The 27,613-nt window shown below is 34.9% G+C and overlaps 7 protein-coding genes and 1 non-coding gene across 9 annotated transcripts; 3 read left to right on the top strand and 5 right to left on the bottom strand.

Moving 5' to 3' along the window:
* Positions 3,251 to 4,566, top strand: LOC105177123. The gene has a single exon (XM_020699012.1). The coding sequence runs from the start codon at positions 3,711 to 3,713 to the stop codon at positions 4,245 to 4,247; it is 537 nt and encodes a 178-aa protein (XP_020554671.1). The 5' UTR covers positions 3,251 to 3,710; the 3' UTR covers positions 4,248 to 4,566.
* LOC105177122 (universal stress protein A-like protein) lies at positions 7,329 to 10,360 on the top strand. Its single transcript, XM_011100160.2, has 4 exons — positions 7,329 to 7,775; positions 9,336 to 9,457; positions 9,640 to 9,758; positions 9,939 to 10,360. Exons 1-4 carry the CDS (start codon positions 7,589 to 7,591, stop codon positions 10,045 to 10,047), a joined length of 537 nt encoding a protein of 178 aa, XP_011098462.1. The 5' UTR covers positions 7,329 to 7,588; the 3' UTR covers positions 10,048 to 10,360.
* On the bottom strand, positions 10,589 to 14,402 carry LOC105177120. Of its 2 annotated transcripts, XM_011100158.2 has the most exons (3): positions 14,109 to 14,402; positions 13,901 to 14,041; positions 10,589 to 13,600 (listed from the first exon to the last, which is right to left on the bottom strand). In XM_011100158.2, the coding sequence occupies exon 3, from the start codon at positions 13,536 to 13,538 to the stop codon at positions 10,935 to 10,937; it is 2,604 nt and encodes an 867-aa protein (XP_011098460.1). In that variant the 5' UTR covers positions 13,539 to 13,600; positions 13,901 to 14,041; positions 14,109 to 14,402; the 3' UTR covers positions 10,589 to 10,934. The 2 variants fall into 2 exon arrangements, with proteins under 2 accessions (XP_011098460.1, XP_011098461.1); XM_011100159.2 differs by lacking the exon at positions 13,901 to 14,041.
* Positions 15,518 to 16,433, bottom strand: LOC105177338 (50S ribosomal protein L12, chloroplastic-like). The gene has a single exon (XM_011100461.1). The coding sequence runs from the start codon at positions 16,431 to 16,433 to the stop codon at positions 15,660 to 15,662; it is 774 nt and encodes a 257-aa protein (XP_011098763.1). The 3' UTR covers positions 15,518 to 15,659.
* TRNAP-UGG lies at positions 16,541 to 16,612 on the bottom strand. The gene has a single exon. It is a non-coding gene; the product is annotated as a tRNA-Pro (tRNA).
* On the bottom strand, positions 16,749 to 21,865 carry LOC105177119 (monodehydroascorbate reductase 4, peroxisomal). Its single transcript, XM_011100157.2, has 8 exons — positions 21,802 to 21,865; positions 21,542 to 21,696; positions 20,764 to 20,815; positions 20,005 to 20,085; positions 19,325 to 19,443; positions 18,563 to 18,782; positions 18,189 to 18,307; positions 16,749 to 17,732 (listed from the first exon to the last, which is right to left on the bottom strand). Exons 2-8 carry the CDS (start codon positions 21,659 to 21,661, stop codon positions 17,004 to 17,006), a joined length of 1,440 nt encoding a protein of 479 aa, XP_011098459.1. The 5' UTR covers positions 21,662 to 21,696; positions 21,802 to 21,865; the 3' UTR covers positions 16,749 to 17,003.
* On the bottom strand, positions 24,741 to 27,476 carry LOC105177337 (myb-related protein 305). Its single transcript, XM_020698980.1, has 2 exons — positions 27,384 to 27,476; positions 24,741 to 25,349 (listed from the first exon to the last, which is right to left on the bottom strand). The coding sequence occupies exons 1-2, from the start codon at positions 27,410 to 27,412 to the stop codon at positions 25,013 to 25,015; spliced, it is 366 nt and encodes a 121-aa protein (XP_020554639.1). The 5' UTR covers positions 27,413 to 27,476; the 3' UTR covers positions 24,741 to 25,012.
* LOC110013159 lies at positions 25,451 to 27,507 on the top strand. Its single transcript, XM_020698981.1, has 2 exons — positions 25,451 to 25,863; positions 27,400 to 27,507. Exons 1-2 carry the CDS (start codon positions 25,787 to 25,789, stop codon positions 27,482 to 27,484), a joined length of 162 nt encoding a protein of 53 aa, XP_020554640.1. The 5' UTR covers positions 25,451 to 25,786; the 3' UTR covers positions 27,485 to 27,507.

The raw sequence follows: 27,613 nt of genomic DNA, 5'->3' as shown, positions 1-27,613 counted from the left end.
CTCATCTCAACAATCAACATAGAAAAACAAGTAAACACTCGCATCCCATCGTAAAAACTGTTCATATGATTAGTAAAAAGTTCCTATTTCCCGATAATTGCATTCTTTTTCTCCTTATGGTGAATATTAATAGTTGAATGTTAGTCGCATCACATAAAATTCAAGAAATTAGACATATTTTTTATGTAAATATATATATATATATATATAATTTGGGGAAGTTTTTTTAAATTGAATCAATAATTTTTAGATCCATCCAAACTTAATTTGGGATAGAAGTTTACTTAATTTGAGATGTGAAGATTAGTGTTAACTAAATAGAGGGTCGGGGGTTATCATTAGTTGTAATTAATTAAATTGGGAATTAATTTAGTCCTGATGTCAGATGCTTGGTGGAGCTGAAGATTTAAAAAAATCGACCGTCAAGAAATGGGCAGCCAGCATAAAACTACAAGGCAAGATTAACTATAGGTAACACCCCATGTGGAATCTCCACGCTTCCTTTGCCTCTTCGTTTTCTTTTTTTATTCGCTATTTACCTTTAAAATTATAGATTGAAATTTTTTATTTTTAAATTTTGTTGCATTTGTTTAATTTTAATTAACATATATATGTTCCATGTATAAATATCTTGCATTATTTTGTTTTAAGCAATATAAAAAAGGCATATTTACCCTTACATTCGAGTATTATTTTTAGGGTTTGGGGATGAAGTGGGAATAATATCTTTGATTAACTCAAGATGTCATGAATTTCCGTGTGACTAACAATTAAAAAATCCTGCTCTCCCTCGGGAAAAGATACATAATTATTAAACAAGTAGCTAAAGTTTGTTGGGAAAAAACAATTTTGTGCCTCTTTACCTTTTATTATTGAGTTGTTCAATACATTTATTTTGCACTATGGGAGTTTAATTTTATCCTTAAATCACTATTTCTATTCTTTTTTTTTTTACCCAAATAATTAATATAAAGTAGGGGCGTGGTAATTTGAGTAGGTAATATGGTAAATAGAGGAGGGAGGGGTAAATCTATTATTGAAGAGAAGAGAAATGATGGATGGAAATAGGAATAGGAATAGGGAGGGAGTACAGAGAGGGAAGAGTGGTTTTCGGCGAAGACAAAGTAAGAAACTGTTGAAAAGGTTGTATTGGCAGAAGAGAAGAGAAGAAATGAAAGGAACAGACAGGGGGGGGGGATTGAGTGGTGCCTGCTCACTGCTCCCTCTCTATCTTACTCCGCACCATCACATTCCCCTTCATAGCTCTTCTTTCATATTTTTGGCCAAAATATAACAACCCCACCTTCCTGAATCACCACTCAATCACCCATGTCTTTTCCACCCCCCAACCCTTTGCCCTTCCCTTCACAAATCATCAAAATTAAATTTTAATTTATTGAGTCATCATTTTTTTGGCTTCAGATATTTTGTCGAAATATATCTCCACTGTATATTAAGAGAGAGTTTTTTTTGGTATCTATTTTTGTTTTTTTTTTTCTATTTCTTAAATATTTTTTTTAATTCTTCATCTAACTCCTCGCTCCTCCACTATCTTTTGATAGTTACTTCTTTTCTCATGTATCTTTTTATAAATTTGATATTAATTTATTATTTTATAAATACTATTAAATGACAAATATTTTTATTTTAAATAGTATTATAGAATTTACACACAGACAAGTGCGATTTGGACTCGTCAGTCGAGCTCTATGCCCCAATTTGGCTCAACGGCTGTATAATTTATTACAAACAATTAATTTTAAAATAATATGATTATATAATTTGGATTCATAATGTCATAATTATTTTTTAAGTGAAAAAAATAAATTGTATTAAATTTGAATAAATCAATATTAATCATCAATATCAAATATTTATATTTAACAACAATTGACAACTATATCACTCATATATTAATCATTAACATCATATAATTGTATCTAAGCAATAACTACTATTAATATAAAATGAACCTACTATTAAAGTATAATAGATCCCATCCATTTATGAGGTTTGAACAATAAAGTTAAAATCCTAGAATCTCAACATCCCCAATTGAATTAGGTTTCATTAACTTCACAATGTCATAATTATTGGTTGTATAAATGTAGATTGTAGTTGAATTATAAAGCTGACTTAATTCTTACTGGCAATGACGAAAAATAAAAATTATTTATTGGGTATTAATCAATAATTAGGTAAGTACGGGTATTGTAGCTTTTACCACAAAATAATATTTAAAATTGAAGTTTCATGTGAAACAAAGCAGACAAATTAGCAAATAAAATTAAGTGAGTCGAAGAAAATAGGAGTAATGCATATATTTATTTTTTTCTCTAATTGACATGTTATTCTACTACGTAACTACTGCTACTATACTTAACTGAAGTTGAATAATTATCCTTAATTAACACAGTAGTTACCGTTTGGAAAATACCAAGATGTCGTGTTCTTATTTCTCTGTTTCCCAATCATAACGCGGGTAAATCTTATCCTCAGATATTTTTGTTGCTGCCAAATTGTCAATTAGCCAAAATAGGAATATGCTGCACAAGTATTACACACCCCAAATACTTTTTTCTGTACAATCTTTATTATGTATATGTGCAACTCTTTTTTAAAAATAAAAAATAAAAATATAACAATATTTTAGCATAAATTACAATGAGCTTCCATAAAATTTGATATAATTGTGAATATTCCCTTATTATTTAAAAAATTACAAGTACCCAACTGAAATTAACAACCCGTTTAATGAATACCCTCTACAAGGGGTTTTCACGAGTGAGTATTTGTTAAATAATCGTTAATTTTAGAGGAATATCTATAACTTTTCAAGCAACGAGAGAGTATTTATAATTATAACAAACCTCGGGTGAGCCTATTGTAATATAGATTAATATTTATCTATACTAATATAAAAGGAAAAGCGCCTTCATGCTCATAAATGACGATTAATGACACCACTAGACTAGTTTTTTATAAAGTTAAAAATATCCTTGAACTCACAAAATAACCAACTTATCTAACTTTTGAAGTTATACATTAACTGATAAATTAGTTTTTTTTCTTTTAATTTTTTTAATGTAATGTATTGATTTGTATATTTTACTTTTATTTATATTATATTTTAAAATATAAAAAATTATTTATCATATAAATGTAGAAACGACGTGCCACAACTACTAATATTATAAAATTAAATGAAAGTAAAGGGATTTGAGGTACAAAACACGCGCTATGAGTGCGGGTGGTGGTGTTGGTTTCCTGGTTTCTTTTTTCAGCAAAACTTTCAACCCTCGCTACACTAAATACATGGACCTCTGCACCTCTTTGGAATTACAAGAATAAGTGCATGGAAAAACACCATATCTTGTACGTTAAAGCAATTAATATTTTACGAAACCCCTCTCCCCCAACTCGCCCTTCCCACTCCCCAGTCATTCCACCCTTTAAATCCTCTCCACTCATATATATTTCTTCATACACCTTGTTTTCATATGTGCAGAAATGGAGATTTTTCTTTATGATTTGTGAGAGAAAATTTTTATGTCTGCTCATTGTCTGTCCACCCCACTAATAAAAGAAACTCCAGTTCGTGTATGGGCACCCCTCATTGTACCAGCAGAGCTTCCGTTTGCAGAGAGAGAGTGTGTTTCCTCGCAGGCGTTTTTGCCGCATTGTAGGAACGATCGAGAAAAGGTCATCAAATGGACGATAAGTATCCATCTTCAGCTTCTTCGTCAACGTCGAGCACTGCTGTCGTCAAACCATGCCGACGACGCCACGCGGTGGAGGATGAGGGCGGAGATCCGGTGGCGTGCACGGGGAAGTCGTGCCAGTCCTGCACGGCGGGGGTGATCGCCGACTGCGTAGCAGTGTGCTGCTGCCCTTGCGCGGTAGTGAACATCTTAGCGCTGGCGTTTTTTAAGCTGCCGTGGGCTGTGGCGCGTAAATGCCTCGGAGGGTGGAAGAAGAAGAGCCGGCGGGGTATGCTGGAAGGAAAGAAGGAATGCAGTAGGTTGAAGGACAGAGGTGGGATTTCGGAAAAGGGAAGGGTGGAAAACGGGACATCGGAAAATGCATTGTCGTCCCCTGGAGGTAGGATTGGAGAAGAAGAGCAAAATGACAATTTTAGTGCGGAGTTTAGGGCAGAGGAGGTGTGGTTAGAACTGTATGAGGTTGGCCATTTGGGTTTTGGTAGGGTTTCTTTTACTGGAGTTCCTTTCCACGACAAGGGCAATTAAGGGAATTCCGTCTTTTTTTCCTTTTTTTGCTTTCTTGTCAAGGTAAAAATTTCTGGATATATTAGATATTTCTTCCTTGGGATCGGAGAGGAGAGTGCCCAACCTTTTAAGTCTATTTCCCTTTCTATTTCTAGTTTTTTTTTTCTTTTTTTCTTTTTTGGGCTTAAAGGGGTTATTAATAGCTCATTATTAAGTACCTATTTTACCCTTTGGTTGAGAGGTGTCCTGCTTTAATTTCCCAAGTGCTCATTCTCTATAAATTGTACACTTCAATTGGGGAAATTGCACTTTCAATCCGTTGAGAGTGTTGCATTTTTTATTTTATAATTTATACACTTAGCACGTTTGATTTTTCATATGCTAAAAAATTATAACATTTGAAATAAAAATTACTATAATTTTTTATCGAATCAGATCAAATATATTAAATTTATATATTATAAAATCAAAAGTAGAATTTTCCCCGCGTTAATGGTCTTTCTCCGGCCTTTTTCTTTTTTTATTTCTTTAATTGTCATTCCTCTTTAATCCGTACATCAAATATATAAATAAATCAATAATTTAGATAAGCAATTAATTAGGATATTTATTAACATTTACTGATTAAACTACAAATCTTATTCTTAATTAGAGTAGGAGGTGGGCATGGGAAGAAGAGCCAAAGCTGTGACACACAACGTCAAAGAGCATCCATCCTCATTATTATTTTAGTATTGACGCATCATTAAGTATAACTAATTAATTATGAAGCAAAACTTTTGTGCCCTTTTGGGATCATCAACTCTAAACTTCCTTTGATTTATTCACTCCTTTTTTCCTTTGGTACATTTATAAATATCTCATTATTATTTAATAAATTAGTTATATTCTTGATAATAATTTTTGTCCCACAATTTATTGACTTATTGATAATATATTGAATTGTTTAAAATATTATTTTTAAATTCTGAATAATAATTTTATAAGTATTACATTATTTTAAATATTATTTTTAAATTCTGAATAATAATTTTATAAGTATTACATTATTTTTGTTGGCTTGAAAAGTCATCTAATTCATTTTATATCAAGATATATACCTTATCACGGCATTTCTAATCTTCTTGTGATCAAGAAACGTCACATTGAAGCATATAATTAGGTAGGTAGGTTCGAGTTCACCTCTTCATTTATTTATTTTATATCATTAAAATTAAATATCCCCAAGAAGCACATATATATATATATATATATATATTCCTCCAACAGTTTCTTGCAATTAAATACTTTTTCATATTTAATTGTGTCTGTGTGATAATGCTTACTTGTCTCTCCCAATCCTTTTCTCTTTTTTTTTTGTCTTGTTTGTTGGCTAATCATGGATATTATTTTTTTTAATAGAACTGACAGTTACATAATTACATCGATATTTTAATAAATTAAATAATTAAATGATATATTAGTTCGATCAATACATCAATATAATTAAAAACTACAGAATAAATTAAAAAAAACTCAACATAAAGTGAGACAAACAAACTACATATTCGGTAATTAGGCTATGAATTAAATTTAATATGATTTTAATATCGGTAATTAAAATCTTTAGTTAACATATGTTACAACATTAGCAAGTTTTTTAATTATTTGATAAACAAAATTCAGAATAATATAATAGGCAACATATATTTGAGTTTTTCTTCCAAAAAAAAAAAAGGAAAGAAAAGAAAAGAAAGTAAAGGATTAATTAAAACATATTTATTTAAAAACTCCACGAATGGAATTAATCGAAAAGAAATGGAGTATTGTAATAATAACTCAAAATTAGAAATGAATATATATAAGGAGAAAAGAAATAGTAGGTATGGGAGTACGTAGATGGAGGTACGTGTAGTGTGTAGACAAATTTTGTTACTTGGCCTTTGAAATTCTGTCCCTTGACATTCCAAAATTGAGCATCGCACGTTGGGTACGCATAGAAAGCAACTCATGTGATCTGTTAAGGTGTTTTGAGTTTGAAGTTTATATATAGCAAAGGAACTCCTCATTTCCTACAATTATCAACTCTTCATTTCAACATTCCTCCCTACTCTATTATTATTCATCATCTCCTTCCTTTCTTTTTTATTATACTTCTATTTATACTCCAATTCATTTTTTTTTTTATATTATTTAGTTTTCACCCCCTTTTTTCTCCTTCCCATTCCAAATTCCTTTATATTTTTTCATCTCAAAATATTATCTTTTTTACTTTAATTTTTTCTATTATATGTTAGAAATTGTATTCCCCCCCCCAAATAAATAGTGGTAAGTTGTGTGAATCTAGTTGGGAGTGAACCAACTTGTTGTAATGACGCCTTCTTGTACTAGTTATTTTTGACTTCGTGGTCATCATCCTCTAATCTATCTTATATATCCAAAAGAAAAGAAATAATACGCTAACGGATATTAGTTTAATTAAAGAAATTAAAGTTCTATGATTATGAGGTAATATGTTCAATTTATGGAATATTTCGTATTATTATGAATGTTAATACATAATGATAATTAATATTTACAATATATTTATAACCAATACGAAAAAATACAAAGTGAATAGTGGGTTTTTTTTTTTTTTGTGATTGATCACAGGTTTGAGTCGTAATTGTCTTCGTTTAGAGTTTTCAATAATCAATTATGATAACTGAAAAGTGTGAATATTTTTGCATTTTAACATGAGAAGTAATGTTTGATAATTAATTAGTGTTGCAATATCATTATTAATTTTAAATAAGTTGATACTTATGGGGAAATAATTTTGAAAATAGGATGCTATTAGTATTTTTTTCCCAAAAGTTGGTTAAGCCTATTTCTTAGGAAATGTATAAGGATTTAAGTAGATTTAGAATTTGAAGACCCTTAAAGAAAGGAATGGGCCCAAACAAAATGGGGTCAGCCCATTGGGCTTCATTTTATATTTAATATGAACACATGTTAGGAGGCCAAGCCCACTAATAATCCCGCCACTTCTCTTCTATCGAAGTGGTGACACGTCGTCTTTATGAAACTCGCATAAAAATGATCTGCTTCAACAGCTGTTTTATGGGTCACATGACATACACAAGACCGTTCCACACGGAAACATGGTCCACTTTGGGCTTGTTTGGCAGGACATAACCAGAGGATGAAGCTGAATTAATCTACTCAAAATACCTCTCTTTTTAATTTTTCTTTTTGGGAGTGAACCAAACACAGCCTTTGCTCAGTGAATTATTAAAACTGATTCATATTATGAAGTTTGTACTTTATGCGGTTCGGGCTCGCGCAGAAGCTTGTCGTGGTGGAAGAGTGGCGTGGCTCGGAGTTTGACTCGGTGAGTGGCGATGGCAGCAGAGAGCGCCGATCCCACTAGGATAATGGTGGCGGTGAACCAGTCGACGATCAAAGGGTATCCGCACGCGTCGATAAGCAGTAGCGGTGCTTTCGAGTGGACAGTGAAGAAAATCATACGCTCTAATACTTCTGGTTTCAAACTCCTATTGCTTCATGTTCAAGTACCTGATGAAGACGGTATAACTGCTAAAATCAGTCCTCGATTTCTATTAATTTATTTAGAATGTTGTTTTTATGTACTCGTGCTCGCAGCTTTGGTAAATGCTTTCATGTTGCTTATTTTGTTTGGAAATGTGTCGAATGTTTTTGCTTAGATTTTTAATATGCCTTGATTCTTTTTTTATTTGTTTTTCCTGAGTATGCTTTTGGAGCAGATGATGGTAACGAAAGAATGTTTTGTTTGGCCTGTGGTAATTTGCGAATTGATTTTTTTGGATACACCGAGTGAGTGAGTGAGTTTCCCGGAATCTGACTTATGTATAACGTGTCTAGCATGAGCTCTTTTGCGGTTGTCTATTTTCTGTTTGTCGGAGGATTGTCTGTCTTATTTGAGATTATAATTTGTGTATTATAATTTATCATTCACTACAGCTTTGAGATAATACGGTGGTGAATTGCACTTGGATTGTGGTATATCTGGTGCACTGGCTCATGTTGGCGGATATGTGCAATTCTAATTTTACGTTTTCCTGTGTTAGATATCACTAAATTTAATGGCTCTTTTGGATAGAACTGGAGAAGTTAATTAATCTATTTAGTTTTTGACATTGCTTTCTGCCTCTCCTTTGTTGGGTCTGTGGCAGTATTTCCAACTCCACTTTAAGTTTTCAACTTATAGAAAACTATTTGTGCTTTCACAGACTTCCTTTTCATGTTAAGTCTGTGTACGTAAGATCACGTGCCTTTTATAGACCTCTGTAGAATGATCAGTGTTTTGTGGGCAGACCAATTAGTCCATGAGCTTAACAGCAGCTCTCGATGCCTTTGTCCGGTGCTACCAATCATTCTTGGTTGTCTTTAGCGATGAATGAATGTGCTACAGAGGGTATGTTCATGCTCAGTAATAATATAGGGTTTTCTATTCAAGACACCACTCTATCTCCAGGGATTTGTGGATCAAGAAAATCTTACTTGCAAATATGGTGCTTCGGATATGCAAACACCTGACAACCTTATGTATCTTTGTGTTCTACAGTTCCAGTATATATTCTGAACTTGACTCTTGACTCGGCAGTACTTGCCCGCAAATTGTGACTGTGAAATCATTTCTAGTTTCTCTTTAATTTTATTAGATGATTCTTAAGCCCATGAGGACCACCTGATTTTTCTTTAAGCTGTTCATGGACGATGTTTGTATTATGTACTTACTGTTTCAGTGAGGAGTTTCATGATTCTTTGGCCTCCCAAGCAAATGTTACATAGGTTTTTCAATATGACAGAGTCCCTCCAGGGATGAACCTTGAAACAATACAAGTTTTGTAATGTGTATACGATGCTTGAATAGCGGTAGTCTCGGATGCAGAGATTGCTGGACATAGCCTTTTTCCTCCATGCCGGGACAAATCCACTACTTAAGCAATTTGTTTCTCATATTCCTTATTATAAAATACAATGTAATGATGTGCCCATGTCAGTTTGTTCTCTGTATTGTGTAACTTATTTATCCTGTTTAAACAGATAGGTACTTTATCTCTATGAAAGACATGTCGAAAATACTAAATTCCTCTATTTGTCTAGGCTTTGATGATATGGATAGCATATATGCTTCTCCTGCGGATTTCATGATTATGAAGCACAGAGACCGGATAAGGGGACTTCATCTTTTGGAGTACTTTGTGAAGCAATGCAATGAAATTGGGGTAAGAAAGGACTCCTCTAGTGGATCTTGCAATCCTCCCTCTTTGAGCTCACTTTGCCTGCATGTGTTTGTACCACGCAACTTTTTCCGATGTCCTTAGAAGTTAATCTGCCCTAGTCAGCATCTTTCAATATTTTTTTCTTTTCTGAATCACCCTTAATGAAGGAAAAATTATGATTGTAGGTTGCCTGTGAAGCATGGGTTAAGAAAGGTGATCCTAAAGAAATCATCTGCCATGAGGTAAAACGGGTACAGCCAGATTTTCTTGTCCTTGGAAGCAGGGGCCTTGGTCCTTTTCAGAAGTAAGTATACATTAGGCATCCATTACAAAATGAATGTTGAAAAATTATGGAACAATAGCCTCTGTTCATGGTTTGATCCATCATTGGAATTGTTCATGAGATGTATTCTACCTGTAAGAGTTTGAGCTGCTCTTAATGTTCTCATCAGGGGGGCGTTCAAATTTCTGATTGACTTTGTAGGGTTTTTGTTGGGACCGTCAGCGAATTCTGTGCAAAGCATGCTGATTGCCCTGTCATTGCAATCAAGCGCAATGCAGCTGAAACTCCTCAAGACCCTGTTGAAGACTGAGAGATTCTAGGAATATGATGTGGAACCATTCATCATTTGTAACTGGAACCTCTTTCTTTTAATGTAAATGGAGCATTGATTTCTTGTTTCTCTCTATTTATATTTAGTTCACGAAGTTTCAAATAGTTTTTATCCTTATATTGAATGTAACTCCTTGTTAAACCAACTCCTGAAGCATTATATTACGAATGCAATTGCTTCGGGATGTTTTTCTTGCCTCTTTTCCACTTGTTCTTGGAAACGGATTTTTATCCCTTCATGTATGTATTGCACAGTACTGAATGAGTTTCATGGCCCTGCTTCTTGATTTCAATCCCAATCTTTGGATTTGAGCTCCACTTAATTTGAAATAACAGAAGAACTTAGCTTGGAAATTATCAAATTGAATGGCTAGCTTTAGGCCAACTTGGCGTATTTAAAGTCTAAATCAAAAATTGTCAACATGCAGAACGAGCAAAATTTAACTTTTAGCATTGATGCCGTCAGAGGATATTAAGGGAACTAGACACACTGCAGAGAAATGGAATGCAAATAATTTAAACATCCGCAAATAAGAAGATAGTCTATTTTCAGTTAAAATTTCCAGAAAGGCGCATCAACAGGCCAAGACCCAGCTTCTACAAAATGTCAGGCCACCGTCACAGAGGTTTAAGAGTTGAATTGTGCAGCCGATAAAGGAATACAAAAACCAAAATAGGCTGATCCACTAGTGTCAGGCCTACTATAACAAGACTGATTAATTGTCCTATTACTATCATACAGGAGTCCTAAAGAAAGCAAAAGGATTAGCAACTGTCCTTATAAGAGTTGACTACAAAGAACCTCCAAGAAAATGAATCAGTAGATTGCCTCACACCCCCCATACAATACTCAATCTTCTTCAAAGATCACGTACTCTCGGCCATGACTCGTACCTTCTCACTCGCTGTTTCTACACTCTCCATGAGACGTTTCATCTCATCCTTCAAGCTGGACTTCTCCTCGGGTGAGAATTTGGAATGGTAATTTTCAAGAATAGCAGTCATTATCTCCAGTTTTCGCATGATGACTCTAACATCTAACATAACATCACCCGTTGGTGGTGTGGAAATATCTTGCCTGTGAGGGGCCCGGTCGGTAGACAAAGAAAGTTTTGGATGAGATTCATGAGACTTTGAGTCAGATGAAGGATGCTGCAACTGATAATCAACAGTCTCAACACCAAATGGACTGCGACTTACTGATGATCTAAAGGCTGCTTCTGCATCAGCGGCCTTCATGTAGACAATCTGGACTGAGCGGGTATCTGTCACCAATTTGGTTTCCTTCTCATTCAGGCTCCCAAACTCACCAAAGAGCCTCACAATTTCTTCCTTTGAGGGCAAAGGAAATCCGGGTCTGAATGTCAGAGAAAGGCACAACGAAGAATTTCCCTCTAGTTTCTTTGCATTTTTTTCGGCACGAGATTTCTCAGCAGCATCCTTGGACTTGGATGTTTCTGGCTTTCTTTCAGTCTTAGCGGATTTGGGAGTTTTCCGGTCACTTGATTTGGCATTTTCTTGGGCAAGGTCATTTTCTTCATTTCCCAGCCGAGAGGGCATTGATTTTCTTTTCCTACCTGTTTTGCACTTCTGATATAATTTATAGTCTGATCCGTGAAAATAGGTAGAGCTTCTGAGTGCAGAAACAAATGCCCAAATCATATCCAGAGCACCCTCCTTGCTCAAGTAAAGAGGATCAACAGCTGCATGCTGGACCTCTGATAGCAATTCATTCACAGGGAGATCAACATCAGTTACGGCAAAAGTCATCTTACTATCATTCTTCACTGTCGGATGGCTATTATTAGCAGATTTAATCTCACTGTCAGGCAATTCTCCTTCAGATGCATTATCAACAGATCTGGAAACAGGTGGTGATGTACAATGGTCTCCAGAAGCCTTCATTACGTGCTCTCCCAACCTATCTGTCTTGGTAACTTTATTAGTTTCTCTTTCCTTGGAGCTCGAATTTCCAATTGTTGACCAACTAGGATTTGTATAAGGAGGAGATAAGTACTTACTTTTCTTCCTTTCCCTGGGTGTAGATGCCTCATCCAATTCCTCTTTGGCTCCAGAAGTATTTTCAATAACATCAACTTCAATTTCTTTTGGTTTGCCTTTCTTTACACTATTGACAGCCGCAGCTGCACTGTTTTCTGCAGTTAGAACAGTATCATCATTTCCTATTTTGGGAGATTCAGAAACTTCAGCCTGTCTCTTCTTACCAATCTTCCCTGTTAAAGAAGAAGGCCTGCCCTCACCACCTTCCATTACTTCTCTATCATTATTCTTCTTCCTCTTCAAGGAGGATGTGGACTTTCCACAGTCTTTTTCCTCTTTTACTGTAGCTTTCTTCCGAATTTTGGACTTGACAGTAGTTTTTTCTCCCATAAGCTCAGCAACACTTTTCTGCTTCCGTCTATGATATATCTTATCATCTGATGAGACCTGGGATTTTGCAGCGTTAACTGTAGGTGAAGTGATCAAGTCATCCTCCGTAGGTCTCAAGATAGGGACTTCAATTGGAACACTAAAATCATCAGCTACAACAGCCACATTTTTATTCTTGTCTTCCATGCCTTCAATCTGAAGCGGTTCCAGGTATATTGGCAACTTATAACCACCTTTGGCTCGATAGAATGCAGAGAGCCAGCTTCTCAAGACAGCAAGCTCAAACACACTGTCAAAGCGGACAGCTCGGGAAACGCGCACCAATTCTGCGAGTATGTCAGCAGGCTCATATTCTGGGATAGGAAATCGACGGATATCTACCTCCGGCACAAGTACTCCTGCTCTCACTCCAGCATTTGCCGCCACAGGCCTGGCGAGGCCATCTCTTTTCTCCAACGGTACACACTTACATGTCATCTTGGACTCCAGAAGCCTACCAATCTCATTGACGGCACTCTGTACAGCATTGAGAGAGCTCTTAGAAGTACTATCCATTGACATCTCTTTGAAATTCTCCACAAAGGGTACCAGCTGTGAGGGTAAGCACCACGAACAAGAACCATCACCAAAAAAGGCCACAAGAAGACGACCCTCCTGGCTATGCTTCACAGCAAAATCTGAGGCATCTTTTGGATCGTAAATCTGGCCAGGGCACCATGGATGACACTTAATTTTACCCCACACAAAATCCCCTACACAAAACCTATTGTCACAATCCTCAACCTTCTCACCGTTCCCATATCCTTTCTCATCTCCATTCACATAAGCATATGTACAGTTTCTTTCAATTACATTAAATTTCTCATCACCATTTCCACCATTATCCTTGCAAGACCCCCTGCCATCTTGAACCTTTTCATCCCTCCCAAGCACACGATCTGAAGAACCAACAAGACCATCCCGGAGATCAATCTCATTAACCGGAACACTTGCACCACCATTTGACACACTGCTCATTAGGTTGTCAGAATTCTCAGCAACAACTTTCGTCGCCGCTACAATATCTTCAAGACTGGCCATTTATACAAAGAACACGAAATCCCCGAAAATCTTCTTTTCAACTTTAGGGGATATAGCTAGACCTGTAAAACACCAAATAAAAAGGAGAACTGTAAGAAGTTAGTTCATCAACTAAACAATAAAACAATAAACAAACATCAACCACAAACTGCTTTAGGGTTTTTCGCTTAAACCTCTTGAAGAAAAAAACAAGGAACCACGGTACACACCAACAACCAAAGCGGCAAACATTTCAAATAAAAAATAAAAAAGTAGAAGAAAACATAAACTATAGTTTCTGCGGTGATTTTCTCGCAAAACCGAATAAAAAATAGTTTCCAACGCGAATACAAAGAAAATAAAAAATAAAAAAGAATACGAACCGCAACAACAAAAGAAAATATTTCTTCTCAACTAATATCTTCAAGAAGAGTGTTCTTCAAACTATATCCGCGGAGAGCTCATGCGAAGGAGAGAAGGATCTTTCTTACAAGTGCCCCCAAAAATTAGGGTTTGATTTGGAGCTGCAATGGACAGTGTGTTTATTTATTTTATTTCCAAAGAAACAAAGATAATAATAATAATAATTACCAAAAATAAATGTGGAGCTGAGAGTGAGAAGAGCTTTTTTCCGGGCGGTGACGTTTCGTACTCTGCGATTTGAAATGGTTAAAAGTGTGCCATATACTCTCCAGAGTAGGAGCTATACGCATACTCGCCGGGTCTCGCGTGGATTTGCAACACTATCGCATGTGGGGATGGAAGGGGGCGAGTAGGAGGAGTGTTCCAGAGATGGAGAGTGAATGAGAGATTGGAAAGTTGAAAGGTGCAGGCCGGTTGTCGGTTCACGTTTGGTGTATGAAGCTGCGAGGGCGGGTAAGAAAATAGTTCAACGTGGCAGCCTCTCAATACTAGACTTTTATATCCATTTTTTTTTATTTATGTTTCTTAATTTTCTTTTATCAAAATATATTATCTAACAGAACGAAGTTTGACTAAATTAAGTTAAATTTTTGATACACCACTTCATATGTATATCTATATTTCTATTTAAATTTCTATATTTTGGTATCTTTTATACATCAGTTTAAATGTACTATTTACATTCTTTAAACTTTTACTTTATAATTTAATTTTGTTATTCTCTTTCACATTTTATATTTTTTCTATAAAAATAAATAATTTTATTTCTGTAATTCTACTGGTTTAATATTTATCTCTTTGTATTTATTATAAATTATTTTTTATATATTATAGTTTCATCCATTAAATTTTTTCTTTATATATTTTTTTTATTTTTTTGTCAAGATTTTTTATCTGTTTTGTTTTTATTTTGAAATAAAAGGAATAGATTCATTTAGTGCTAATAGGTACATATTCCATTTACTATTATCAGTCATTCTTTATTCCTATTTAAATATTTGTCCCTTTGTATTTTTTAATATATTCATTTAATATTTTTTTGTATAACTCTATTCAAATAATGATTTAGTTTTTATTACTGTTTCAATATTTATCTCTTTATATTTTATATAAACCATTTTTATTATAAATTACCATTCAATCAGTATATTAAAAAATTTTATTTTATAGTTTAATTACTTTTGTTTTTTTCTAGATTTTTTACAACAAAAAGGAACGAATTCATTTAGTGCCAACAGATACATATTTTATTTAATATTAATTTGTATAATTCTACTCAAATTATCATTTACTATTTATTTATGTTTAAATATTTACCCCTGTGATTTTTATATTCAATAAATTCATAGTATAGTCAACTAATATTATAATAAATTTAAATTAAATACACATCATAATAACCTGAGATTAAACAAAATAAACATTTAAACGCAGGAATTGGAATCCATGAGTTTCAACTGGTTATTGTATAAATTTGATATGATCAGTCCTATATATCCGAGTATAATTATATTTCCTTTTGTATAACTTAAAATAAGAATTTATAGATGTTGGAGTTATAGTTATGCAATTGGAAATGGAAGAGAAAGTTGGGTTGAAATTAAATACGAATCCACAATCACTCCATCTACATATATTTTAACTCAACTAAAAAAATAAATCGACAAAACATACGTCCAATTCCTTTCTCAATTGTTTTTCATTAACTGAGCAGCCACACTAAACAATGGCGATCTTGGCGCCGGCCTCTTCCAGCTGCTTCTTCGCCTCCTCAGCTTCCTCTTTCGACACTGCCTCCTTAAATTTCTTCGGTAATCCTTCAATCAATTCCTTCGCTTCCTTCAAAGCTAAGTTGGTCAAAGCCCTAACCACCTTAATGGTGGCAATTCTAGCATTGCTAGGAACATCCTCGATCACAACATCAAACTCCGTCTTCTCCTCAACGGCTGCGGGCGCCTCGCCTGCCGCAGGCGCCGCAGCTACGGCAGCAACGGGGGCGAAGGACGCGGCGGAGACGCCGAGCTTGTCTTGGAGGTACTCAACGAGCTTCTGCGCATCAGCAAGGGTTAGGTTTGAGATCTGGTCCCCAAGCTCGACGACTTTTTCAGGGGCGTCGACGGCAGCGAGAGGGCGGATGGAGGTGGCGCGGCGGCGAAGTAGAGTGGTGCTGTTTTTGAGGGGAAAATCGAGGGATTGTTTGGGAAATGTAACGGAGGGGTGGGAAGAATAATGAGGGGGTACAGAGCGACGGAGGACAACGCTGAAGCCATTGCGTATTAGAGAGAGATGAGAGCAGTGATGAAAAAGAAGAAGATAGGATAAGGGTTGAGGGATGAATTGTGATGTGAATACTAGAGGCACTGTTCGAAGTCTGTCTTGTCCATTCACACAAATGCCCTTGAAAGTTTGATTCAAAATAAAATGAAAAGGGACTGGGCCTGGAAATCTGGGCTGATTTCTGAGTTTTAAGGAATTGGGCCTAGCCCAGCCCATTAATATTGTTTGCACTCAAAACTTTAAAGATTATAGAATAATTGATGAGATTAGGTTAGGTTTGGTAATTGATAGGAGATGGATAACACAAGGAAAAGAAGGAAAAAGGGGCATTCCGAGAATCGAACTCGGGACCTCTCGCACCCAAAGCGAGAATCATACCACTAGACCAAATGCCCTGCTTTATGCTATTGGTTTATCACGTACTAAATTACACAAAACATGCTCACAGCAGAGCCGTACAAGTGTTTGTGCTGAATTCACAAGCCCTCTGACAACCATTGATATGTCAAACTATGAGCAGAAAACGAATTATATGAGTTAGCCCTTGGAACGTGATTTTATTTCAGATAATTGAATGTAGAGTAGGACTTCAGTATATACACCATGAATTGTGTTTGATAAATTTAAATCCGAGAACAATAAATACTTGGGAGTCTACTTCTGCCTTAAAAGTAAATTATTGTGTTATGGAAAGAGTTTCAAGTCTCATTACCCTAAAATGCTACAACATTGGTATTGCATCGTACAATCATAAATATGAAGCTTCCTTGAAGATGCCATAACATGTCACCACCTTCTTCGTCTTCTGCCATACCAATAGGCAAAGGCTGCCACTGATGCAGCAACAATAACTCCAGCAGCTGCATGCCAGGCATATAATGGTTTCTCCAGTATCATGCCAGAACCACCACCAACCTCAGTTGGCCGCGGAGAGGGAGCTTTCTCGCTCACCGACAATGCAAATTCCACGCCCTGCCTCTCAAGCTCGGCCAAATCTTCAACTTTTGGTTTAAGCCTTGTAGCCTGGGCTATGGCCTCATACTGTTCTTTAGTTCCACCCTCAAGGAAAGACCCAACAAGTTGGCCCTTGTGTATCCAGTAAGCCCCAAACGTATTTCCAGAGAAATCTCCAAAATGGACGACTTCCCCTGCATTGTCCCCATAGAACTGCCACGACAATGTGAAGACTCTGGAGTAAAAGAAGGGCAGGTAGTCAAATTCACCTGACTTTTCAGGTTCCTTGATTGCAGCAACTGCATGCCTTGCAGACTTTCGTGCAGAGTCAACATGCTCAAGTCTGCGTGTTTCTCCAACGACCTTGACTGGAAAAGCGGCAACATCACCAATTGCATAGACAGAACTGTTGCTTGATTGCATTTTGCCGTTAACTTTGATTCCTCCCTTCTCCATGGTTAGTTGACCTTCAAACAGACTTGTGTTAGGACGAATCCCAATCCCAATCACAACCATATCTGCTGGAAGCTTGCTCCCATCTCTAAGATTTACTGCAGTCACCTGTACGGAAAGTTGGTCAATCTAAATGATAGTAGCATTTGCAGGCCAAATATTAGCTAAAGAACAATAAAGTTCAACAGCAATAATTAGAAACACATATCAGTATGGATTAATTTTCAATCTGAATGGTATGGATATCTTTGAGATTGTTCCTAAAGTTGCATTAGCCAGCTCATAGTCGTAGTTTATCTGGAAGTGTTTATAATTGGGTTCATAACCTTTTGGTAAGTGATTATACTCTTTAGAACCATCATTCATTAACCGCAGTGCAGCAACACGAAGGAAATGAGAATATGTTTGAAGTTAATGAGATTGTGTTTTATATTGAACTGTGGTGCCAAATCAATATATTTCCAATAAGTACATGTAAACATGTCTTCACTTTAATAACTGTTTGGAAAACTGAAAACTCAAATGAAAACATAAACAAACAGTCAAAGAGATGAAAGTGTTTACCTTCCCATCAGCGTTAAAATCAAATGATGCCAGCACAGTTCCTTTGATAAACTTCACTCCTTTGGACTGATAAAATTCTTCATAATAACTAGCAATCTTGGGGGTAAATAATCGGGCCACTGCAGAAACCAAAAGGACTATAGGACTTGGGAAGGAAGGTTACTTAGAATAGCATGCTGACTAATGAAGACAAGTGTTTTCCTTGAAAATGGTGAGTACAAGTGTAAGGACAAACAAAGGGTGGGAGGAATAGCAAAACCATAATACTCTTTACCCAAATTTATTCTATCATATCATACTTCAAACAGTTTGATCAATTAAGAAAAAGTAAACCTTGGAAATGGAAATTTTAGGCATATAAGGAAATAACTTACTGCAATGTGCCTCTGGGAATACCATGGTAACATTTAATTTGTTTATCACCAAAGATGCTGCACATTCCATTCCTATGTAGCCACCACCAATCACAACAGCATTTCCACCAGTACAAGATTGCATCACACTCACAAGTCTGTCTGCATCAGCCAAATCTCGTAAATAACACACATTAGCTGCATCTGATCCATTTACTCCAAACTCTTCAAGCTTCAAGGCCTATAATGATGTGCCACAAAATCAATCATAAACTTGGATACTTTGGTCTTTTTATTATGTCAACTTGGCCAGGCCTTATGCAATCAAACTTGGACTTCAAAGTTGAACTTGGTCCACGCCAACCACACCACTAACTCAAGGATAACTTGTGCATTTTCATACACTAAAAATTGACTGAAATTGCATAGCAGACAACAATAAGAGCATATACTAGTTCCAACCACAAATTCAGAATCTATAAAGGATATGTATACTATTCTTATGGCTCTTGGACCATCCCAAGACCACTTTGACTTAGGGAGAGATTTTGCTGCTCCCCACACAGAAAAACTAACATTCACCAATCCTTGGCTGAGCATCAAGGGCATTCTGGTAGAATAAAATGAGGCTCAAAAAGCAAAATACGCCAATGATTTTTTGTTTGTGTTTTTTTGGTTTTTAGAAGAAAAATAAACTCCAGAAATTATTTGTGAAGACAAATAAGATAAACTGCTTAACAAGCATAAGAATATCAGAACATGGAAAAAGATGAGCTTCAATACCCGAGCCCCGGTTGCAACAATGAGATATTTGTAGCTTATGGTTTCTCCTGTTGCAGTTAGCAATGTCTTCCGCCTCACATCTGCAGACTTAACTCGAGTTCCGAGAATCAATTCGATACCTGAAGAAACCAAATTTATGTGTAAGTAATACTGAATTCTAAATATGATATCCTGCAACTAATACAATCTCTAATATACATCAGAAGCGAAATAAGAGAATAGTAATGGAAGGAAATAGTTTCTGTATCAGTTTATTAAAATTTGAAATAAGATGGTACGCAGCAAATCCCCAGTAATTTATAGAAGAACACATGTCCTGGGGAAAGGAGGGGAACCCAGTTCATTTACTGGATAAGTATTGTAGTCATTGATTGAAGTAGCACGTTTAAACCAAGATCTTCCTTCAACCGATGCTTGTTTTCTATCAAGTTTTGAATTATTTCCATTGACTTAAAAAGGAAACCAATCAACTGAATACAAGAATCTGAAAGATGAAAATACCCCAACAAAAACCAAACTAATCTCATTTCAAATAGTATTTTGTTTAAATAACTTACAAGTGCCTTCTTCAATAAGCAGGTTATACACTTGCTATCCAATATGCTCAGCCGTCTAAGAAGCTGCTAATTATCCAAATAAAAAATACTATAACAATTGCTATTTTGCTAACAGATAATTACCATGTTCTTTGTACCATTTTGGAGCCAACCTTTCCTCATTGGTACCCACACAACAGTGAAATGAAGGGAGGCGTGCAGGAGCTGCATGGAATAAAAGACAAAAAGTAAATCAAATAGATGAGGATATCCTCATTCTCACGCAAACAGTAAATGAGGGATGATAATAACTTTGCATGCACATAACAGACATAGAGCAGGACAAAGGGAATGCACATGTACCTGAAAAAAGGGATCAATTAGAACTGTTCAAATTCTTAAAACTGAAACATATCGATGCTTAAGTGGAATGAGGAAGAATTTTTTATTGCAAGACTTAAGGAAATAACTCTCTCATGAAGCAGCATTTGATTTTTGCAAAATCAAATATATTAATAGGCAATATGAGTTTATAATTTGGAGGGGCATAATGACATACTGATTCTACATGTCACTTATCATTTATGATTCTTGTGCGTTCACAAAATTGCCATCAAGACATTCATTTTTACAAGTATTATGCACACAATTCACATTCTGCCCATGGGACAAGGTAAACATAGATAATAGAGCACGTGTTAGTGGTCACTACAATATATTTCAATTAATAATGGCAATACAAATATAAGAAAACAGTGAAGTCAATCTTAAGGAGACGGCTGGTCAAACTCAAGGTGGCAAGATAATTCTAGTATAGATGCCAGTACAAAGGGTGTTAAGAAGCATGTTCACATGAAATAAGTTTGCAAACACTGCTGATCTAGGAAAGCTGAGGGATAATACCTTCCGGAAGTAAATAACCTTTGCTTAATGCAGGCCTTTCATAAGGTGCAACCTGCAGAAGGCATGCCACCATGAACACTGTACCAAACTATTTTGAATAACAAATCCAGACAGACCCTTTAACATGTATAAATAGCATTGTATCATTAGCCAAACCCTTGTCTAACCTCATAACAAAACTACACCAGTATCTGAAAAGCATACTAAGTGTTTCAAATCGATAACCATAAGTGATAATGTAATATATCTGCACATCTCTGTAAATTTAATTAAGGGAAGTAATTAAATGGTTCTCAAAATAACAAGGGGTTGACCTGGATCATCCAAACCACAACTGTAAATTTTGGCAATCAAAACAAAGGCTGGAAAAATTCCTCCAAAACATAAAATCCCTGAAGCGGCTAAAATAAAAATTACACTACTCAATGTTATTCTGCACTCGTCTAAGCTTTTCCAGAACTGACATCAGACTCAAATTCAAATTGTATCTCCAAATTCCAGTTGATACGAGCCCCGGATTCTATGCGCGTAAACAGGACTATCGCAAACCATAATTGAAGCCGATTTTACAAACAAAAAGTCCAACCACCGCAAAACCATTGGCAACAAATACACCGAGGAAAGGAAACAATTGACTAATAGCGACTCCAAGAGCCGCAAACTATACAGATACAACAACACATAATTACATGTGCAGATAAATACAAATAACACACACACACACACACATATATATATATACATATATATATATATAGAGAGAGAGAGAGAGAGTTACAGGCTCTTCAGAGATGATGCAAAGTTCACCCTGAGAAACGCCTCTCTTGACAAATTCATGGGCGGCGTAGCCAGCTGCGACTCCTCCTCCAACAATCACATAAACAAACGCTCTCCCCATTTGCTGCCCAAACACTGCCTCCCCCGATTCGCCCCCTTTTTGAATATAGAATAGAAGCAGTAATGAGATTAAGAATGAATTATGGGCGTTGAGTTTCTCCCTCCAGAAGCAGAAGAGAAAAAACAGTATAGAATTTCTACCTTCCTTGAGAGTTGAGCCACCTCCCCCGCCCGCAGACTTCACCCTCTGACCAAAATAACTACCACTTTCATTATTATTATTTTTTAATTAAAATATTTTTTCCAAAGGAAATATATAAATTAAAATAGGGACCATTAATTCTCAATCCTATTTTATCCTCCCCCGACAAATTCTCAATTTTATTAATTTTTAGTTATAGCAAATAACATTATTACACATTGTAGTAATCCAACTTCTTACAACACATCTTTTCATTAAAAATATATAATATATTATTAATTACATCATTCAATATATTTAAATATTAACAAATACATCCAAATAACAACATCTATCGTTCGTGGTACTCGACAAGATTGCGGGCCTTAAGCAATATCTCATTAATAATTTCTTACAGCATATCAAAATTAATAAATTCATTCATTCATTCTACGACAATATTATTAAATAAATATTTTAGATATTGCGTGCAATATAATAAAATTATGTACTACTCATAGCATTAGGTATAAATTTGAAGGTTCTCTTTTAGCCCAATTATTAAAATTAAAAGAATTTGATTAGGAAATGTATATTTGAATTGAAATATGAATGATGATGATGATGATGAAGGATGGGTGGGGTTTGTGGAGTATTTGGATAAAGGTTGAAAAGAAATGTGATTTGTATTGAATAGTGTGAGAGTGGGAAGGGGATGAGAGAGATATATATGTTTGTATGTCACTCATGCAGATGCAGACTTAGGCTGCGTCTGCGTGCGTCCAAATTCTGGATTACCCTTTTCATATCTACCACCCATACCCTTTTGCTTTGGATATTATTATCCTTTTTCCTAACTTCAGAATTTAAATTATATTTCTTTCTTTTTTCACATACTTTTAAGGCCTTGTGTATTTTCTATTATTAAATTATATAAGCAGCTCAATACACCAAAATAAGGTGTTTACTTTGCATTATGGAGGTCCGAACAACCTAAGTAAATATAATCTAATTAATACATGATTTTTTTTTTTTTTATATTGTCATTCAACTAACTCGTATCATAAAGTTAACAGAGCCTAATTAAAATAAGATGGACGCATTTAATCTTGTAACTACGTGGTGAACAAATTTAGTACTATAGTGAAATACACACTATTTTTCTTCAATTATCAGCCAACTTAGAACCAATTGGATTTAAATTTTGAACCCAGGACTTTGTATCACATGCACTACCAACACCCAAGTCCACAACTCTTAACATTTACCATTATGGTCCGTGAAAGGTCGTTCTCGGCCCAATAAGGAGCCCAAACATTATAGATGGCCCATTCTTATATGGGCCTGAAGTTGAATTTTGATCCATTTTGTCTTTTTATTTCTTATAGTTTTATAAACCCATTTATAACGTGATGGGAAATTTGCAATAGAGAGAGAGAGAGAGTGTTGTTTTTGGCATTGCCGACCCGCCATGTGATTATTGTTTATCCTTCACGTGCTATCCCTTTGTCGTCACCACCAATTTTCCACTTCAAACATGTGAGGAAAGAATAAACAAGTGGCTCCAATTTCTCAAGAGAGTTTTTTCTTTTTTTCCTTGGAAGAATAATTTGTGAGAATATTTTGCCGATAAATGATTACTTATTTTTTAAAATTTTTAAAAGTTTCACGTTATAAAGATATTCACTATTTTATAAATTTAATTTTGCGAGAATATTATAACATGTTTCAGAGTATAAGATGCTACAGAGTGATTGATAAATTTTATAGGAAAATATCTCAAATTTTAAAAATAAAATGTTTAGAGCTTATAAGTTTTTTTTTTTTTAAAAAAAAAGAGTAGGGAGTGACTTATTTATTCTTAAAATCTTAACAAATTCATTTGAATTAATTATAAAATTGTCATCACTAACATCTCATAAACTCCGTAATTTTATTTTACCCAAATATTTAATAAATTTATTTTTAAAATAAGATATGATATCTTATATATAAACTTATAAGATGTTTTAAATAATAAATTAATCGTGAAGGTGGGGTTGGGGGGTTTGGAGAATTCCGAAAGAGGGAGTTAGGAGTTAGGCACGAGTCCAACTTCAAATTGGCATCGCCAATCACAAATTTAGTTCTATATAGAAAGCAAATATTCAATCTTGCCAAAAATAGCTACACAACTTTTCCACGTGCCTATTCATCCTCGTCTCAGTTCGGTATTTGTTTGCTGCATCTATCTTAGTGAGTTGCCATCCACTTCACCCATTTGCAATATATCTATATATATATACATCTATGTGCATGTGCAATTCTTTAGGTGCATATATATGCATGATGCAGTTATAAGTACTCCATGCATGTATGTACATGAATTGCGTACACACATACACATTAATCGTGTGGGGGAAGAAAACCCTAGAAGACAGGGTGGGGATGAGGCATATTATAACCTTTTCGTCCTCAATGATGTGTGTGTGAAAGATACGAATGAATCAGGAAAGACGACGACGTCTTTCAAATTTGAGGTTAAGACAGTAGTTTTATATGATTAGTCGGCTGATGATGATAAAGTCACTGTCACATAAACAAGTTAATAAGTTAGCAAGCAAAGTGCTTGAGATTTCGTCGATATATAGACATGTGAGTAAGCAATGAATTATTAGATTAAGACAATCAACTAATCATTTTTTCCTTCCTATATATGCGTAACTAATTATTTAAAGTTCGATTCTTCCTATATATGCGTAGCTGATTATTTAAAGTTCGATAGACCATGTATTATATATATATATGAAGTATGCATTTTGATTGGACACGAAGTTTTTATATAATTAATTAGTGTCGAAAGGAATAAAATTTTTGTATAATGTATACTTTATATTATTGTCTTTAAAGATCGATAATGGTTGTGATCAGATAATACTTATATCACATCAATCAACATGATTAAATTTCGAGATATTAATATCACAAGATAATTGTAGGTTTAGTGTATAAACATACGGAATTCATATATACCTAACCACCATATTACATGTGAACTAATACTTAATTGAAGGACTAGAAATTGAAGTAGTACGTAGAGATATATGAACTAATTAATTAATTCATATAATATATATGTATATATATATATATACGGACATCGAACGATACTAGCTAGGGCTTGGAGTTGACGACGCGTGAAAGTATACTACTACTACTATTATTATTATTATTATTATTTTGTCTTCTCCATTAATTGAGTAACTGCATGGACCAAAGGTCCTCCATGCTCCAAAAGTTGTCATTTGATTCAGTGGGGAAAGGGCCTTGAAAAGCTTCCATATTGGGATTAAAGGATGGGGGAGAGTAAGATTCAACTGCATGATCCGCAGGTCCGCAACTGGAGAGTTGGCTGGTGCTGGCTTGATCATTGGGCTTGGCTTGATCATTGGTGTGATGATGATGATGATCCGCAGGTTGGCCTGTGAAGTTTTCAGCTTGCTTTATATGCTTTTGGATTCGAGTCCTCCAGTAATTCTTGATCTCATTATCTGTTCTTCCAGGCAGATGCTTCGCGATTTTCGACCACCTGCAATATTCCCATCCATATATAACTAAATATCAAATAAAATTTGAATTAATTCACTAATTGTATAATAATACTAATATTTAATAGTTGTAAAAAATATTGAGCTCATAATTAGGTGCATCATCAAAATGGTATGAATGGACGCAATGCTGCAATGTTTTGAATGAGTACGTACATGGATGAACAGTTGAGACACGTTTATTTGGTGGTGGAAAAACGTGCTTGGCAGCGCATGTTCTACGGTTCAAATTTAAAGTAGTCGTTACTCCCAAAATTTATTTAAAGGAAACACGAGCTCTTATTGAAAGCCCCTCTCAGCACTGACAACTACTACTATATGCAGTGCACCCCCTCACTATCACTTTGATACTTACACAAATGCCATAGATCCAACAAAATCCAGTGTTTGGATAGTGTTCTGTTTGGAAGAGGAAAAGATGGCATCATCTCTAGCTCCATCAATATGGCTTCTCCATCGTCTCTCTATCGTCCTCTCAATCAAAAATGTACCGAGGTTTGATAAATTTTTCATGAAATTCCCAAAAAAATGAACATAATTAATATTATTAAAATACATAAGTTTTTCATATGAAAATAATTTAATTAAAATGATATATTTCCTTTATGCAATATATATATATATATATATGTGTGTGTGTGTGTGTGTGTGTGTGTTACATTGTTAATTAATTAAATTAGACATATATACACTAAACTTTTGAGGTGGAATTAAGGGTTGATTTTCAAATTTATATTTATATGTATATATAATGCATGCATTCCAAATAATAATCATATATATAGGCATGTGGTTATTTATCCCTCAATCCATTGTCTCTATTAAAAAGATAATTAATTAATTATATGTGATGAAGCATATATATTCAAAGGGATAAAATCAAACGTCATGGGAATTCTGTCCTTGGATGCTATGCGTGCGTGTGTGTATATATATATATATATATATATTTAATTAATTTAATTCATCCTTGTGCTTTTCTATATAAAAATAGACTAACATATGAAAAAATGAGTAACCATCCACAATATTATATGTTTTTTTATTTAATTACTCCATCATGAATTTTATTTTTTAATTGTTTGTATATAGTTAATTAGATGGATGAAAATAATTAAATAAATAGAATAAGGGTTTAATAGGGGTGGTGTAAATTGTCCTGAAAAGACCAAAACAATATGGGCAGCTGTCTACTTCAACATAAGTAGCCAGCAATTGGGAGCGCCTCTTTTCAAACTCATTGGAGTTCTTAACATGTGACCTATTGCAAAAGGGTTCTCCCAAATATGGAAAAATTCTATCCTTTTGCTCCTCCTCGTTTCACAACGTGTTCTTGTTCCACTACCTTTTCTATTTTTCTTTTTCATACATACCTTAATTAACACTAATTATACGTACACTAGTAACAACCATAGATCTACCGTCAATCGGCCAACCGTGCCCCCACTTCTTTTATACCAAAAAAAACAAAAAAAAAAAAAAAAAGAAAGGAAGAAGAAGAAGAAACTACTCTCCGATCTACGATGTATAATTTCGTTGAAGAAAAATAATTATATATATATATGTGTGTGTATGTGCATGTCTTATATTGTTTTAGAATTTGTATGAAATTAATAATTGGTTCTATAGAAAAACTTATATAGATCCATTCATATATATACATATATATATATATGTGTACTTGTTTTATAGATACTAAAATTGGGAAGAAACAAATTGATGGGAGAAATTTTTGTTAGCCATGATGAATAGACTCTATCTCTCTCCAAATCTAGATAGTACGTACTTACTCTTATATGCATCAAGAACACGATATCCACGAGCTCAAATTGTAAGACAATGAGAATGACACCGAGCTAGGATCAAACTCTTGGATGAGAACCAACCTTCCCCCTTTTTCTTTTTCAAGGGTTTTCTCTTTTTGCTGTTTTTGTTACTTTTTTGGCTTCAAATGGGTTAATGCTATGTAAGAATTAAAACCCTACGTACGTACCACACATGAAAACATGACTTACCTGTTACCCCACTTAGCATGCAGCTCCATGATCAAAAGCTGCTCCTCTGGCGTGATATTTCCCCTCCTAACGTCCGGCCGGAGGTAATTCAGCCACCGTAGACGGCAGCTTTTTCCAGTGCGTTTGAGCCCTACATCAAAATACCCACAAATAAAAAGGTGTTCATCAGATATTAGGGTTTTCTTTTTCTTTCACTAGGGTTTTTCTCTCTATGTATGGGGGGGGGGGGG

This window comes from Sesamum indicum, linkage group LG15 (assembly GCF_000512975.1).
Source record: "Sesamum indicum cultivar Zhongzhi No. 13 linkage group LG15, S_indicum_v1.0, whole genome shotgun sequence".
Lineage (NCBI taxonomy): Eukaryota > Viridiplantae > Streptophyta > Magnoliopsida > Lamiales > Pedaliaceae > Sesamum > Sesamum indicum.
The sequence above is the reverse complement of the archived record's forward strand: the minus strand, read 5'-3'. Positions and strand labels throughout refer to the sequence as shown.